The sequence below is a fragment of the Chiloscyllium plagiosum genome, chromosome 15 (genome assembly GCF_004010195.1).
Source record: "Chiloscyllium plagiosum isolate BGI_BamShark_2017 chromosome 15, ASM401019v2, whole genome shotgun sequence".
In the NCBI taxonomy this organism is placed as follows: domain Eukaryota; kingdom Metazoa; phylum Chordata; class Chondrichthyes; order Orectolobiformes; family Hemiscylliidae; genus Chiloscyllium; species Chiloscyllium plagiosum.
Window position 1 is genome coordinate 18,597,034 of NC_057724.1, and position 18,574 is coordinate 18,615,607.

At 38.7% G+C, this 18,574-nt stretch overlaps 1 protein-coding gene across 2 annotated transcripts in view; it reads left to right on the plus strand.

Annotated features, from left to right (window-relative positions):
- Positions 1-17,778, plus strand: part of pcdh19 (protocadherin 19) — a 116,485-nt gene extending 98,707 nt beyond the window's left edge. Inside the window, exon 4 of one of the 2 annotated variants that reach the window (XM_043704492.1) lies at positions 13,096-17,778. In XM_043704492.1, coding sequence (XP_043560427.1) covers positions 13,096-13,691 — 596 coding nt within the window. In that variant the 3' untranslated portion in view covers positions 13,692-17,778. The remainder of the gene's footprint in view (positions 1-13,095) is intronic. The other variant, XM_043704494.1, reaches the window with a different exon arrangement.
- Positions 17,779-18,574: the final 796 nt, after the last annotated feature.

An 18,574-nucleotide genomic window follows, 5' to 3' on the forward strand; every position in this document is an offset into this window, starting at 1 on the left:
CCCTGTGGAACACCGCTCATCACTGACTTCCAGGCAGAATATTTTCCTTCTACTACCACTCGCTGTCTTCTGCTGGCCAGCCAATTCTGTATTCAGACAGCTAAGTTCCCCTGTATCCCATTCCTCCTGACCTTCTGAATGAGCCTACCATGGGGAACCTTATAAAATGCCTTGCTGAAGTCCGTATACACCACATCCACAGTTCGACCCTCATCAACGTTTCTAATCACATCTTCATAAAACTCGATAAGGTTTGTGAGGCATGACCTGCCCCTCACAAAGCCGTGTTGACTGCATTTAATCAAGCCATGCTCTTCCAGATGATCATAAATCCTATCCCTCAGAATCCTTTCTAACACCTTGCAGACAACAGACGTGCGATTTACTGGTCTGTAATTGCCGGCGATTTCCCTGTTTCCTTTCTTGAAGGGAGGAATTACATTTGCCTCTCTCCAGTCCTCAGGTACGACTCCAATGGAGAGCGAGGATGCAAAGATCTTCGCAAGTGGCAAAGCAATTGCATTTCTGTTCACAGCATCAGGAATTTGATTAGCCAATTAAATATTGTTAAAATGATTGTCACTGTTATAAATTAGGAAATACTGCAGCTAATTGGCACCGACCCATTCCCATAAACAATGTGATAATGACCGGATAATCTATGTTGGTGATAGTCATTGAGAGACAAATACTTGGTAGCCTACTAGGGAAAAATCTCCTCTGTTTTTCAAAGCAGTGTCCATGGGATCCATCGTTAAACTTATCAGAGCTGGTTTAATGTTCCACCTCATAGGTAGGAAGTCTGAGAGTGAACCTTTCCCTGAGTTTTGACCTGGAATCTGGTTCCTTGAACCTGCAAACTTCTGACCCAGTGACATGAGTGATGTCATTGAACTACAGCTAATACCGGCAGGTTGTGTTGGGCCTTCAAAATGTACAGGTAAATAAATACACATTTGGGCCAAACTCCAGATTCCAATTTAAGCACAGAAGATTGTAGTGGTAAATTACTTCAAGACTTTGCATTTTTCCTCAACCTCTTCTGTCAAAATAAGGAGAATATTAAAGTATGACCTTTGACAGAGGGAATTTTCTTCCTTTTAAGTGTAATCTTAAGGCTCTGTCACCTGCTGTACAACTGGCATGTGTTCGCTGAGAAACGTACTATGAATCTTTTAACAATCATTTGAAAATTTAATTTATTGAAGGCAGATGTGGATCTCTGTTTTACTCCTGGCTGCAGTCCTAATCAACTAAGTATTTAAGCTTCTCCACTTTTGCATCTCCCAATGTAATATACAACCCAAAATGTTGACATCATGTACACTTTACAGCATTGGCAAGGTTTTGGCTGGCAATTCAATGTCATCCATGATGTGAATTTGTTCTCAAGTCCCATTCCCACCTCCTGACATCTCTATATGTCTGCAGTAGAACATGTGATCGGCTTTCTGAGCTTCTGACAGACTGGCAAAGCATTCCAGCTGCAATGGGAAGCAGGACGTCAAAGCACATTTAAACTACAGCCTCCAGTTTGGTTTCATGGAGGGGTGTTTTTTGTTTTCTTTCAAATGGATCTTTCAGTCGGACATAGTGTCAGTAATCACTGGGATAATAATGATACATTTGTGGCACCCATCATTATTTGTTTGTAAGCCAAGTGCAGTAATTTTGCACTGAATATTTCTTGCAATATGAATGGCAAGATGAAGCGTCCAATTAACCTCAGAAGTCATGCGAGGTACACCATTTCAGCAATTTTTGGCCCTATCTTATTCTCCATGTTGGCGCTGTCAGAGGAAGTGTTTTTGATGTCATGGCTGCCCAACTTTGACACGTCAAAAAAAATGGAAAATTGCTCAGCGGCTACAGCATGCAGCTTTAAATCTCCATTTCTGCATCACGAGAAATGTACAGCTCGGTTATAAATTATTATTCATTTTATCTGGATTATGATTGAAAGGGGAATTCTATCAACTATGGAAAAAAAAAGCCAGTTTGCAAATCTTGTTTGCCACAGCCCATTTAATCACTTATCCAACCATCTGAAGAAAATATACCAACGTGATTAGACTTCTGAATTCCTTCACACTTGAGTGAAAAATCTGCAAGTTGCTGTTATTAGGTGGAATTTGACAATGGGTTATTTACGTTGCTGAACAGTGCAAGATGAATGACGATACAAGTGTTCTGTACTTTTGCATTTAAATGTTGCACTTGAAAAGGAAATCAGCATACTGAGCATTATCTCCAAACAGTTGTTGATAGTTTAAGAATTTGGTAGGATAGATAGAGAAAACTGATTCCATCTGATGGATAACTTCAGAACAAAGGAGCATAACCTTAAAAATAGAGCTAGGCCACTCAGCAGTGAAGTCAATTCTTCAGGCAAAGGGTAATAGAAAACTGGACCTACTGCCTCAAGAGACTGTTGAGGTTAGGTCAATTGAAAATATCAGAACGGAGGCTGACATTTTTTTGTTAAATAAGAACATGAACTGATGTTGAACCAAGGAGAGTAACTGGAGTTAAGCTACAGACCAGCCATAATTTTTTTTTAGGTATTCTTTCATTGGATGTGGGCATCTCGGGCAAGGCCAACAATTGTTCCCAATGCCCTTGGAAATTAAATAGCTGAAGAGTTTGAATGGCTTACAAACCTTCTCCTATGGCTGGAAATGGAAGGAGGTGTTTTCAAATGATTCACTTGCAACAAAATTGGCAAATGCATTCAGGCTGTGGGGATATGGGTTGATAAAGGGTGCATTGACTGTAGCATGAGAAGAGGCTGCGTTTCTTAGACTGCAGTTAGCTGTCATAGCTAGAGAGCAATGTAGAGAATCACATATTTACTTATATATTCAGTACTGTGCCTGAAGAGAGATTGCTTGATGCAGGATGTCAAAAGTTGAAAATTTTTCTACCAATGCCAGTATTGAGAAACACATGAATTTGTAAATAAAATAAATAAGTTGCCGAATATATCTGGGGTTGCCTAAATTGATTCAATGTGTATGAATTTTTATTATTTTTGATTTGAGATAGAATTCTGTACTCAGGTTAATCAGTACTGGTAAATGAAATTCCATGTTTTGTGTATCAAGCATATCCAGGTCAGATTTTAAAGAATACAGGGGCTTCAACTATACCTCAGTCATGCACCTCAACCTTTACCTCAAACTGCCTAGGTAACCCAATGGCACCTCTGAATGAGCCATTAATCTATTGCTGATTGCTGAACTGTCGACTATTCGGGAATGTGGACTTGTGCTGAATTAGAACCAGACAGATTGCATCTTTAAGAACCTTATTTTTGTTGGTAGAGGAAGAGACCCCCTCTTTTCACTCTGAACTGAAATGAAACAGAGCACTTCGGTGAAAGGTCCATGTAAATCTCAGCACTGGCCAGTCTCCATTCAGTGAACATTTTACCCCTGGTGTTAGCAGCACATACAATTGATTACCTATTTTATTTGAGTTGTGAAGTTGACCTTTGTAAAATACTCATCGTTTATCATACATGAATTACATAGTTGACCTAACTCCTGGAATACAATATTCTACTATTCCCACTGTGCCACCTTTTCAGTATATTTTGTAAATCTGGCAGATGCCTTTGATCTGACCACCACAGAATTTAAGGAAGCAAAAGTTTGTCACTCAGTGCCACTTTGAAACTGCAAATCAAAGTGATATAGAAACAGCAAGCTATGATTTCCCATTGGTTTTCTGCCCCGATGCAAAGGACAATACATGTATCAAGAAGTAGTTTGATATTTCTTAACCACTGGACTCCTTCAGGGCCAAGATGTCATGCCAATAATGGCAATGATCAAATTCATTCTGGATCAATAGACTCAAACTGAATCTGACCTGCCATGTAAATTAAGTTCCTGCCTGTCTCATTTGCTGAGACCAGTGAAAATATTGAGTTATTTCTGCCCGGGATGTTTTGATTGTTGGTTCTCCACAATTAGACATTCGGATACAGTGCCACAAAGCAAGCAGTCCAAAGACTGGAATTGTCCAAAGACCGGATATTATCCTTTTCTAGTGCCAACCCACAACAGAGTAAATGCAGGAATGAAGAGCTAGTCATATCGGATACAATCCACGATTGTTGCCTGAGTCCATTGCAGTGGATTAAAATCTGCTTCCCCTCGATCCTCCCAACTCTTCAGACACAAGACTGCTCACTCCACCTAGCCAGCAACAAAGTCATTGCAATTTTGGTTGCTTTCTCTGGACAGGATTGGGAATCAGCCATATTTTCCCTGTCCTCCTTATTGAAATCAAAGAGTGTGCGCTTTTCTTGCAAGAATCACTCAATTTTAATACTGATAGTTTGTTTTTAATTTGTACAACTGTTAAATCTTCAATGTTTCTGCCTATAATGATTGTAAGGATATGCACCATGCAGGTGCTCCCCATTCCACAATCAGAAACCTGGTTATTTTTATGATACTAGTGATCAATAGTGTGTGACAGAGACATTCTGTGTAAAGGAGTTGATCCCAAAATCTGGCAGGGTGGAAGATTGGAGATGCTGTACCTGTGTAGAAATTGTCAGACAAAGAACAAGACCCAGTTCATTGTCTCTATTGATAGCCTCATTGATACAACTTTTTTGGAGTTGTTGACCAATCACGCAATTAACCGGTCCACAACATAATCAATCTGGCATTTACAATAACGAAGAAGGCCATTCAACTCATCAAAATCTCTTACTTTAAACAATTCAAAACTGAATCCCTTTTCCGTGCTTTCTTCCCCAGAGCAGTGAATATTTCTGTGCTTGAAAAATGTATTCAACACTTCCCTTAAAGGTTGAAATGGTCTCTGCTGCCATCACTTTGTGGTAAAGCAGTCCATGCTTGAACTGCCTTATATAGAACAATCTCCTAACAACTCCCCTTAGTCTCTCTGTACAGCCAGTTTCCCTGGTTGCGAACGGGTTCTGTTCTTGAGTTCATTCACAAATCAGTTTGTACATAAGTCAAGGAGTAATGCAGGACAATGTAAAACAGCTGTTCGTAACTAAGAGCACTCATATGTCAGATCTTTAAAATTACACTCCTGTATGGGATTGCGTTCATAAGTACAAGTGCTCTTAAGTCAGATGTCTAGAAATCAAAGACTCCCTGTAATGACGTGAGGACATCCCCGTTGGTGGACAGCTTTGAAATCCAGAGATAGTTAAGTGACCTTGCTGCTTTTGATAGATGCCATATCTCCACTTACTCATAAGCTGTGTACCACAGTATTATTTTCACTAATTTTTCTGGCATCTACTAATAGCATCTAATAGCAATGCAGAATTGACATTGATGATGATGACTCTGCAGTGCAGCACAGACAAAAAGTACCTGCCTGGGAAGAAATGTATCTATAATTCAGATCTCTGTTCGGAAAGGTTATTAGCCTCCAGAATAGAATGTATTTTTAAAAAGATTGGACCTTGGAAGATCAATGGAAGAATTACTCCAAAATACAACAAGAGATGACTTTATTTTTTAATGAGGTTATTCATGATACATTCTCAAATCATAATTAACATCATGATATTGTCAGAAAATTAAATATTGTAAAAGCTGTCTAGCATTCCAATACTGAATGAGTACAGGAATAAATTCAAAAAACATCTCTTTTATATTCATATAATCCTCTTACGTCCCCAACATCCACTTCCAACATTACAGCTACAGGTTCTACAGGTGCCACCATGTAACCAACTGGTAGACTGGTATTTCAAGTTAACACCTAGATCTTGTCACAATCTGAAAGAAAGAACTCCATTTAGCAGCTCTCTGGAAAGCTGTCACAGAAATCATAAATTGGCACAATACCTGTATCTTACACTTTACAGTCAAGCGTTTGTTTGCAACTACCATGTTGGAACAGTCGGCAGCAAATAATGTTTTTATGGTTAAAACTCAGTTGGTGAGATGGCTAGAGTATGGATAAGAGTCACATTAGGGGTGAAGATTCAATCCCTTTACCAGCTGTGGTAGTACATGGGGGCTGACAACTTGCCTTATCCATGCTTGTCGTTTTCAAGTCATGCATGAAACTGTCGGTCTCTTTCACAAAGCGAAATGCTTATTGCCCCTTGTGGACTATGGTTAATTACCTCACTCTGGTAAAAGAAAACATGATAATTTGATAGATTGTGTCACGGCAATGCTTAGTAAATGAATGTGTTTTTGCCCAAATGAAGTAATCTACCTCTGGTACTGGGTTACTTGTAATGAGATGTAATTATTAAATCAATTATTCTGTTAATTGTGTTACAACTTCTTGGATATTTCAAATGAACATTGTTCAATAAAATATTTTAACTGGGGTTTTCAGTATCTAAGCACTTGAACTGAAGTATTATTTGGAAAAAAAAGTCTAATCAAAATTCACACCTTTACATTAATGCTGATCAGTTTAACAACACAGTCGTTTGGATGAATGGTTTTCAGTTTCCATATGCTAATCGCCAAACACTAAATTACTCTTTATAGATAAAAATTTCATTTATTAGCATATTTGCCAATGCATTTATTTTCCTACCTGCATTCATCTTTGTGTTCATTATTGGGTTATTAGTGCAAATTTCTCTTCTAAATATTTAAATTGGTTATCCATCGAGAATGAAAAGGATGCTTTGATTTTATTCAAGAGTTATGTGGTTAGGTACATATTGCAGGTCTCAGTGGTGAGAAACCTAGAAACTCCTAACTCGTGAGCTTCTTCTACTGTGGTTCTACTAGTGTCCCACCCAACCTAGTGAGAAACAGTGGCAAAGTGGGATCAGCATATTAGGATTAAACACAAGAATTCACAAATATTTCTGGGCTTCTTCTGGCCTGGCTTCTCTTCCTGTTAGATTGCTCCAAAGGGAAAACCACAATGATGGCATCATCAGGGCACTTTTTCATTGCTGTAGGTGCAGATAAGGCTCATGTGGGCAAATAGAGGTCTACTTAGCATCCTGCTGTGGGTTTACCTTTTTGTAAATTGAGCTTTTGGGTATTGGTAGGATATCTAGTACATTGTCCAAAATGCTGGAACTACTAGACAATGTGGTTGCTATGTAAAATAGGAATGTTTGAAAAAGGATACTGTTGTTTCTTTTTTAATCATGCTGGGATTTGAATGCAGTTGAACAGGCTAGCAGTAATTGTGCATCCCTTACAGACATTGAGAAGGTGGTCGAAGCAATTTATTGAATCATTGCAGTCCATGATGTGTAGGTACACTTGCAGCTCTGTTAAGAAAGAAGTTCCAGGAATTTGAGCCAGTGAAGATGGAGGGATGATGATATATTTTCAAGGCAGGATTGTATGTGTCTTAGAAGGGAATTTGCGGATAGTGCCATTCCATTGTGTCTGCTGCCATTGTACTTCTAGCTGGGAGAAGATGTGAATTTGGAAAGCACTGTCAAAGGAGTCTCAGTGAGTTGCTGGTGTAGATGGTACATGCTTCCGTCATACATACTGATTGTAGCGAGACCGAATGCTTAAAATAGTGGCTGGAGTGCCAAACAAGCTGATCACTTTGTTTAAGATGATGTTGACCTTCTTCAGTGTTGTTGGAGCTGCTCTCACCTGGGCAAGTAGGGAGTATTCCAACACAGACCTGACATAGGTCTTGTATATGTAGGAGGTTGTGGGGGGCAGATAATGAATTATTCACTGCAAAACCAGTCTTGATCTTCTCTTTTAGCCACAGTACTCCTGCTCACCAGTAACTCCCAGAGTATTGTTGCTATGGGATTTGTAATAGCATTGAATGTCAAGAGGATGAATAGATTTTCTCCTGTTGGAGTTGTCACTGTCTAGTACTTAGTATGATGTGAAAGTTACTTGCCACTTTCAGCCCCAGCTTGAGCATTTCCCAGGTCTTTCTGTCTGTGGACATTAACTACTTCAGTTTTTGAAATACTGAATGTTACATATTAATTAATGAATATTGCTACTTCTAATGTTACGCTGAAAGGAAAGTAGCACTTCTTGTACTTAAATCATTAGATTTCGGGAATGTCACAGGAGTTGGAATGGTGGGTAGCAGTAGCTAGCAAGAGCTGTTGCCTGACCTTTAAATGACATATAAAAAGATCATGTTCATAGAAGTCCTACTACAATATTTCTTTATTTAGAGGCCAAATAAAGCACTAAAAAATAGTTAGACATGGGACACTTGCTTGATGAAAACTTGCAAGGATACCCTGGGGATTATGGTTGGGCAATAAATACTGGACCAGCCCGGGATGCCCACATTTTGTGAGTGAATAAAAAAAAGTTAGGACTATATCTACAATGAGATCTGGAATGAAGTGTTACATAAGTTATTGATGAGTAAATGTCAGTTGATAACACTTTCAGTGGCATCTTTCATAATTTCACTGATGAGGAAGAGTAGATGATAGGATAGTTTCAATTTGCTCGGCTTTTTCTGGGCAGGACAAACCTGAATAGTTTTCAACGTTGCTGGCTATGTGCCAATGTAATAGCTGTACTTGAACAGCTTTGCTAACAACATAGCCAGTTCTGAAGCTCAAATCTTAGATACTTCACCTACAGTGTTCTCAAGATGCAAAACCTTTGTGATATCCAGTGCTCCCAACCCCTTCTTGATATTATGTGGATTGAATCAAATTAGTTGAAAACTGGCAATAGGAACCTCATGGGGAGATTGAGATAGATTATCACCTCCACACCCCTGATTTTGGTTCCAAATTCTTTAGCCTTGTCTTTAGCTGGGCTCTTTCATTGTTGAGGATGGGGATACTTGTGGAGCATTCTCTTTTGGTTATCTTTATTTTTCATTGCCAATGCATGACTGGATACGGCAAGGCTTAAATATAAATCATTGGTTGTGAGATAATCCAGATCCTGCTTATAGCACGGTGGCACGGTGGTTAGCACTGCTGCCTCACAGCGCCGGAGACCCGGGTTCATTTCCCGCCTCAGGCGACTAACTGTGTGGAGTTTGCACGTTCTCCCCGTGTCTGCGTGGGTTTCCTCCGGGTGCTCCGGTTTCCTCCCACAGTCCAAAGATGTGCAGGTCAGGTGAATTGGCCATGCTAAATTGCCCATAGTGTTTGGTAAGGGGTAAATATAGGAGTATGGGTGGGTTGCGCTTCGGCGGGTCGGTGTGGACTTGTTGGGCCGAAGGGCCTGTTTCCACACTGTAATGTAATCTAAAAAAAAATAATCTAGCATGCTGCTTCTACTGTTATATGCCTATGTTGTCACTTCACCAAATCAGCATCTTGTTATTCAATATGCCTGGTGCTGCTCAGGCACGCTGCTACACTCTCATCAAACCAGGGTTATCCCCAGGCTTATTGATATTGATGGTATGAGGAATTTGCCAGACATGAGGGTGCAGATTTTAGTTCAAAACAGTTCATATCACTGAATCTAGCCTACTTAACACAGTAGTATTGCACACTATATGATTACAAAAGTTTGTCTCCTCAGGGACTGTATGGTTGCCATTCATACCAATGCTGCCACAAGCAGATGTGCTTACGACAAGTAAATAGGTGGGCGAGGTCATCAAATTTTTCCATACCAAATGGTAGTTACATCTGTTTGGTGATTGGCTTTCTACATAGCTTTACATCTAAAACAAGTTTAGCATACCTTATTGTTATCTGCCATAATATCCTCACCATTCTGAGTATCCGAGGGCAGCTTTTATTCGTGTGTTGTCTCTACCTTGAAAAGAGCTGGGATTAAAGTAGATTAGATTAGATTACTTACAGAGTGGGAGTAGGCCATTCGGCCCAACAAGTCCACACCGATCCTCCGAAGAGCAACCCACCCAGACCCATTCCCCTACATTTACCCCTTTACCTAACACTACGGGTAATTTAGCATGGCCAATTCACCTAACCTGCACATTTTTGGACTGTGGGAGGAAACCGGAGCACCCAGAGGAAACCCACGCAGACACTGGGAGAATGTGCATACTCCATACAGACAGTTGCCCGAATTGAACCCGGGTCCCTGGCACTGTGAGGCACAGTGCTAACCAATGTGCCACTGTGCCACCCCATGATATATATATATATTAGACCATGCATATATTTTAATGTCACTCCCCTTACTTACTTCATGAGGTTTTAGGAATGTCGCTGGGGTTGGAATGTAGTAGCAGTAGCCAATAAGAGCTGCTGCCTGCCCTTTAAAGGGCTTATTGAAAGGTAACGGTCATGTAAGTCCCACTACAGTATTCATTCATTTTGAGGCCAAAACAAGAACAGTAAGTGGCAATTTATCTAAGAAGGAGCAATCCAGAGAATTCTAACCACATTCTTCCCCATTCTCAACTCAGCCTCCCATGTAGCACTTGTTCCAAATGGTCAAACCAAATTGTAAAGAAGCTCATAATTTAAATAAAATTCAGGGTCCTATTAAGCAAAGGACACCATTTATGCTCATAGTCACAGAGTTGTTGAATTAGCAACAAATATTTTGAGCCTTTATGAAAAACAATTTATGCCTTATTATCATTTCGTAGCAGTACAGTTGTGAAATATTTTGGCTTTAGGCAAGTGTATTTGTAATTTCTCAAATATAATACATCTCTGAGATCTTTCTAAGGGATTTTAAAGTATTGAATGGTAACCAAGGGTGACTATTTTTGCATATTAATATAATATCCAGGAGCAGTAGTTCCGTGAATATTCTTGACAGCTGCTAAATAAGTAAAATATTTGCATCATTCAGCCAATTATTCTGCCTGGATTTACTGTCAAGGGGATCAGGAGAAATGTGTGCTGAAACTTTCACCTGTTTTCAGGGCTGTATTGCACCTTTTTTCATCAAAAATACTTACATTCCAGTGTAATTTTTTTTTTAAGTTAGACATGGCCTTTGCCTAACTGATAGTTACAGGATTATTCTAACACAATAAAAATTGTCTTCACCTAGCACTTCCTAATGAGTCAACATCATATTTTATTTACCGATTTTTGAAGTGATGAAACTCCAGTTTGTGATGGGATTAGTATTTGTTATGGAAAAGCAAAAATGTTTTTACAGAGTGCCAAGACTCTGTTTACAAGAATGTGTAATTTGTGTGGCCTGAATGAAAAGGCTAAAAACTTGCATTTTATTTTTCTGCTCAATAACCTTAAAGAACAGCACAATGGGCTGGGTGTTGCCTCCCCATGAAGTGGGTTTCAGTGGTGGAAATGCAAAATATCATCTTCCCAAACACCTAAAAATTTATCCACCATGATTCGCCTGTCCACCATATTTTAGTAAATAATTACACGACTGTTCAGCTTAATACCAAGCCTGTTTGACTCCAAAAAAACCCTTTCGTATTTTGTTTTTCTTTCAGCACATTTAAAGGTTAAGTTTCAATAGTTGATAGCTGGCTCATGTTTCGTTGTTTACACTATGGGTGTAATTTCAATTCCCTAGTAGATATTCTTGCCTGGGTAGAACACATGCTGTTAATTCAAATGCATGATACATGTCGTTTAATTTCAACATGATGATAAAATGGCATGTATTCCGTGCTCCAATCTGCTATTGCCCACATGAGTATGCAAGATCAGAACTTTATTTTAGTAATGTGTACACAGTACACAGGGAGCTGTACTATAAGTTAATATTGAGTATTTTGTCCCTCAACCCCAAACAAAGCAGCTATTCTACCTTGTTTCCTTGACATACCATGCCAGGAGATGCAACAAGCACTGAATTATCTTAATGGTATTCATTGTTATTGAATATTCATGACAGAAATGCCATGTCAATCAGTATTCCCACCTCAGTGAATCTCTGGGGCCCATTCCAAACTGAAAACAGTTCCATGCAGTCAACCAATTCATCTGGCCACAGGGGAGGCAGACTTAATAAAAGATCACAGGAAGTATTAAAGCCAGCTCTCCCCTAAATTCTTTAACAATTTGCTCCTGCGGGAAAAGGATCATTTTTACCTTAATGGAATGTTGGTCTGATAAAAGTTTTTAATGTTTTTTTGTGCAACAAAACCTATTCCAGAAGTAAAGAAAAGTTTTATAATTGACAAATTTGTATTGACACTGAACTGCTTAAGGGCAGGAGATAGTAGATTAATGCATGGATGAGTGCAAAGTTGTTTACATATTGCTGTAATTGTACCAAGAACATAGTGTTGAACCTTATAGATGGTACACATCACGGGTCATGAATTCGTTTACATAAGATAGATGTATATATAAAATATATGTTAATATATAATGAAAATATGTATACTGCAATTATGCAAAGTGGGTGGCCCCAACTTGCTGATGAACTTCATTCTTTGTGAAACACAATTATTGTAAAATTAAACATGAGGAGAATTTAAGTTCTAGCCCGAGAAAAATTTTAAATTCTCTTTGCTTATATAATTAGTTGACTTGTGAGCCAAATCCAGGGTAGTTTGGGGAATAAATGTACTGAAGGCTATGGTGGATGCCAGAATGAGTTCATTAATTGGCATCAGTGGGGGGTGGTCTTGAAGTCATTCTCTTGGGTGAATTGATCCAGTTGTGAGTGGCTTTGTCTGAAATCTGTGATCTCTAGCCAACACTGCTGAGCAGCTGCCTGCTGGTAGTGTGTTGTCAACATTACTCCAATATAAAGGGCCGACATGTCCATTGTAGCAGGAATCATCTGGTTTGTCCACCACTTATCTACTGCATGTACATTTAACTCCACAACTCTGCAAATAAGTGTCCTAATTAATCAGTATAATGGCACAAGTACTTGTACACAACTGGCAACACATTGATTCCAAGAGTCAATTGCTCTCTCAAATTTCAATGAAAGCAACTTAATGAGCATTTTAAGACAATGAAGAAGCAAAATAATCAGGATCCTTGGTGGGACAGTGATAGGGCTTGCACCATGATACTCATCAGTTCTCACATTCACAATCACTGACACAGCAGACCTGCAAATTTCTGTGTCACTGTCTTAGGAAACAACATTAAGTAGGGAAGAGTAGTGTAGAGTATTAATTAATTCTATTTTTTAACCAGGTCTTTGAACATAAAGATAAAATAACCTGTGATTTTCAAAGTAATAATGTTGTTTCATTATCTTGCTACCTCCCCAGATCAGAACGAACATTTTACCTGCATAGAAGAATGCCGGATTTTAGGTCACTCGGACAGATGTTGGATGCCTCGGGTGGCAGTAGCAAGCCGTGCCAAATCACCTGACCATGGAAAAAACGTTATTGCGCTGTCGATAGAAACCACCAGTGTGGACTCTGAACCCTATGAAAATGGCAATTCAAAGAGAACTTTTGCAACTTTTGGCAAAGACCCCAGGGATCGCATTGCTGAGAATGATAAAACAGATTTGAAAGGAAAGAGGACATTTGATCTACCCATCTGTAGCCCCAAAGTGAATGGTTCAGTCTCCAGCAGCCAGGAAACAAGTAATGGTATTGACATTTCAAGTCCTGCTAGCACACCTGTGCATTTGGGCAGCCCCTTGTCTAACAGGCCTGCGGTCACGTACTCTGTGATGCACTGCCCAATAACATGTGATCTCGACCGACCTGTCAATCAGACCTCCTCACATCTGTCAGAGCCAGGATCCAGGGAAGCAGACTCAGAGCATGTCCAAGAGATCAACCACCTCCTGCATGATTGCAGGGAAAAGGACTCACCAGGCATTAAACGAATACAGGACATTGTGCTGTGATCACTGGGCACCACCCATAATGCAGATAAATATTAACACCTTGACAGTTTATTTTTTGCCTTCCTTCGGTTTCAAGTATGGCTCTATTTAAAGCTTTTTTAAAATCTAAGTGTAATTTTTCATTACCTTTTATGATTTTTTTTTCATTGGCATAGACAGAGTAGGGAAATGCTTAGCATTTGAGCTCCCATGCAATTCCAAAGTCAAATTAATCCAAATTGGATCAGATTAGATCAAACTACATTCATCCAAATGCAATTGTTTCTGATGCATTGGAGAGCATTCTGTGCAGGCCAGTATAAGTCATAGCAAGCTTCACATTGTAACTGTGGTAGATGTGGTTTGCACCTTCAGGAGCTGCTTTGAGAGGACTGGTCAACCTCATGTTCATTTTCAAAAATCCAGAAAGTAAAATCAGAATTCAAAGTTCTCCAACTACATTGCTTATTCCAGTTTTGTAAGGCAAGCCATCATAAGTGTACATTCCACAAAAATATTATAGCTTGAGGTGTACTAGTGGCATCATACTGTTTTTGTTGAGTGGATTCTTGTTCATAGTCTTCCTGTATAAAGTGGGTGACAGTCATTGTGCAACTTGTAAAAGTACAGTAGAACTGACTCAAATACCCAATATCACCCCTACCACCCCTTCTTAATCCTGACGTGTAACTCAAAGGTCTGAGACTAAATGTTCTGTAACAGAACGCTATTCTTTCTCAATAGAGGGATACCCCTCTAGCTTGCAGTATGAGATGTGAAACATGTGGAAGTGACCGCACCACACTTGAATGGTGAATTGTGTTCCGTGTGATCAGGTGCCCATGTTCTATAAATAGCCCCTGACACTGTTAGCCATAATTACGCTCACGATACAAGGGATATGCTGAGAAATATCAGCAGTCTTACTTTATAAATAAGAATTTTATATTGATGTGGTAATAAATGTAAAAACATTGATTGTTAGCATAGGTACAGAGGCAAAATGGTACCCATTCCAGTGAAGGAGTCTGATATATTCTGTTGGTGTGGCACGTTGCTGAGCTTCTTTGTGTCTTGAAGTACGTGACATCCTACCATTTGCAGGGCTGAACTTAATTTAGAAATTTAAAGCAGGAAAATAAAACGTTATCTATTGGAATAATTATTGAAGTGGATTTGATCACCATGGAAATGATCCATGTACTATTTAAATGCTTTAAAACTCTTAAGTATTTATTAAAAATTTAAAATCATCCAACAATGGCAATATCTTTTTATCAAAAAAAATTCCCTTCGGTTAAGCTTGCATGGTATTTTATGGCCAAAGCATGTACAGAATACCCTTTCAGAGGATATGAGTCTTCTTTTTCAATCTTTTTTGTTTCATTTTTGTCATGAATTTCCTATTTTCTGAATTATCGTTTCATTCGCACCCAGCGAATGAGGCACAGTCCCACACAAGGCTGACTACCACTAGTTCTATCACACACCGCTTTGAAAACTTTGCTTCAGCTTGTCGATGATTGTAAATCTGAAATTACAAACAAAAATTTGCAATAATTGGTTTATTTTTGAAACATTTGTCCAAGTCGCAATCTGCTAGGTCTACTGTTTTATAAGTGTTCACTCGTTCACTGAAATAACAACCTAAGATGACTTTTACAGGACAAGCTTTTTGCCACATTGGCCTGTTGATATTTGGGATTAATTAAGGAAGGATCAGTAAGTTATATAATTAAAAAGTAGGCCTTATGATCACAACTGGTATAAGTTGTGCCTTCAAGCTGTATGACTTTGTAATATCCAGTGATGAGTAGATCATTAATGTATGTTCTGAAGTGTATAGTTGACAGGTCATATTTTGGGTGGTGTGGATAAGGGGAGGAGTTACAAAAAGGGAAATTGTAAATAAAAAAATCTAAAGGGACTAGCAGCTGCCATCCCGCAATTTGTGCCTGTTGTTACAAATTTTGATCATTGTTAAATCTCCAGAACAAGTCCCAAGTTTTCTAAGGATTTGTTCCTTTGACACTGTCTGCTGTTGAAGTCTCAACTGTCATAGTGTTAATATTTGTAAATTTGAGTACATTCAGGGTGGCCATTCATTGCTAATGTGTTTAATAAGATGTTCTGCAAGACTGATCCCCATGTTTGCGATCAGTTGTAAATCTTTGAAAGAGCTCAAAAACCTGCAGCAAGGATACAACAGCAAATAAACCACAGAGACTAGAGCAGCATAAGAGAGTCCCACTGGCTGCCTCCGTGTTTTTAGTCCCAAACTCCCAACAGAGATGAACAATCAAAAACCTATTTCCAGTGTGTACAAGAAGGTTTATCAGTTTAGAGGCAGGTCACTTGGATTCCCAGCAACCATCATAAGGTCAATCAATTGCAATTCTTCACACAATGCTTTGTAGAGGAGTGAACTGCAGAGCCATTTTTGCCTTTGAGAGCATGTCCAACTCAACCTGCCACTGACTGCAGTACTCAACCTTCAAAAAGCAACATTTAGTATCAATCAGAAAGGAGTGAAGGTGGCTCATAACCCAGGCAAAATGGAGCAACACAGAAACCTGGCAACAAAGAAATCACCGAGCATCAGAGAGCGAGTTAAGAGGGAGGAGTAGCTGTGGGAGGTCTACCTGACCTGATGGTTTTCTGAATGATATATCGTGTTGACCAAATGCAAAAGAATGATCATGGAAACTAAGGAAGGAGCAGTTAAGTTTTGGGAAACTACTACAGCTTGCCTATTGCTTGCAAAACTCTAATTAATATAATTCCTACATTGTTTTGAGTAGTTTGTTTTTTATAAGTGCAATATACACCAGACCCAATGTCTGTTGATCTTTATCTCTGTAGTTTTTCTGCCAGGTTTCTCACTATTTCCATCCATTCAGTAGTCCATTCTGTAGTAGTGCTAACTAATTCACAACATGCAACTCTTTTCCTTTGCTTGTTTCAATCTGAAGGTCTTTTGAATAAAGACATGTAATTTATTAAAGATTTGATGAATTGGGCTGTCTCTATCATTTTAAAAGATGGCCAACATCTTTTTATTGGAATATACTATTTTATATTTAAGATTCTGGCAGGCATAATGTAGATGGAGAGGGCTGAAGTGCAAGAATGAATGAAGTGAGAACAGTTTTCCTGGTTAACCCTTTGAGGACTACGGTAACTATATGTTGCATTAGTGATGGTGGTGGGTTCGGGGCAATTTTTTAAGAAAACAAATATAGTATTAGATTATTCTGCTTTTCCAGAGAATATTGTCCATGAAGAAATGTTCTTGTGTTTGTGAAGTTATTGTAACTCACCTGTATGAACATAGCTATATTCCTCCAAATTAAATTCAGTGTTATAGATGTGGGAACAAAAGTTTGTCAGTGCTTTGCAAAAGTATAAAAGGAAGCCCAGTTCTCAGAGGGTTACACTTGTATCATTCGCTAATACCATCCCCACTCCCCCCAACTTCCCAGTTGTCTTGGTGGCACTTCACAAATTAACATCTGTTAGTGATAATTGTTTTATGATTGGCAAAACAGACTATTTCAGTAAATAAGCTATTGTCAGAGATTTAACATGTTAAAATTGCTCTCACGAAACAAAAACTTAATTATAGAATGGAACCACAGTCAGCTATCATCAGAAGCAGACAGATGTGCTGCTATAGTTGAAGCACAGAGAAAGATAACAATCTTTCATCTAAGTTCACAGAGTTGCCATTCAGAAGCATCTGATAACACCACACACACTGGTCATTTGCCAAAAAAAAGCTCAATGGGAGCTTACAGCACGGACTGTTTTACCAGATTATCTGTCAAACATTGTGTGAAATGATAAGATAATGCTGTATATGCATATATGTTATGTACATTTTCACAGTGAATGGTTCATTGTAAAATAAGAACCACATTTCTGTATATTTTATGATAATATAAAGCAGCTTTATTAAATTATTATAATGTTTCAAATGATGGACTGTCAGCATTGTTTCACCGACTTCTATGTTGATTTGTGGGCTTTTAACCCTTTATGCCAGCAACAAGTTGAAAAACATTTAATCTTGACTATCTTTTGTGCACTTCTGACCCAAGAATAAAGTATTTAGGCTCTTCATTCCCCGTCTCGGAAGTAGTGTTTAACTATCATGAATCCGGTTAACAGAGACACTAGTTTCCTAGACAATTTATTATTAAGCCAGGAATGTGGTTTCTTTGAAATGAGTGCTACCACATTGAGTTTACGCAGAATGCTATCTGGATTGTGCAGATCACTGTTGCAAATGTAATTACGAGACATGATCTAACCTTTCTGCTTTGTGTTACAGACAATAGCTACTCACTTAGTGGTTCGTAATTGTCCTGCACGGATCTGCCTTTCATTAGCGCAGACTGTGTTCTTTCTCTTGCACCATCTTTCTGTCCTCACTCTTGATTTGTCTGCACTGGTTTCCATTGGCATTTTTCTTTAATGAAGCTCCTGATGTGAACAGGCATAAACATGAACACATGATGATCTCTCAGCAGCTCTGAACACATTCAGTGAAAACTGCACAACAGAATACAATAGAGGCAAAGATGATCAGATTGATCTCAATGCTGTTTTCATGGTACAAGTACACAATGGAATGAAACAGCTCCAGGTAGAGTAAAACATTCAAATTGTAAACTCTTTCAATTTGCAATGTCAGATAGGTCAAACTATCAGGCAGGATACTCACATAGTGCTCTTGCCATGGAATAATGTAAGTAAAAAGGAACAATCTACAATAATGCAAACTGTGCATAGTCCATTGAAAAGACCATTGCATTTTCCCTTTTAAAATTAAGGAGAAACTGTATCATAAATCTCCATTCACAGTATTTGTTTTCAATATATAGTATATGTCAAATCTTTTG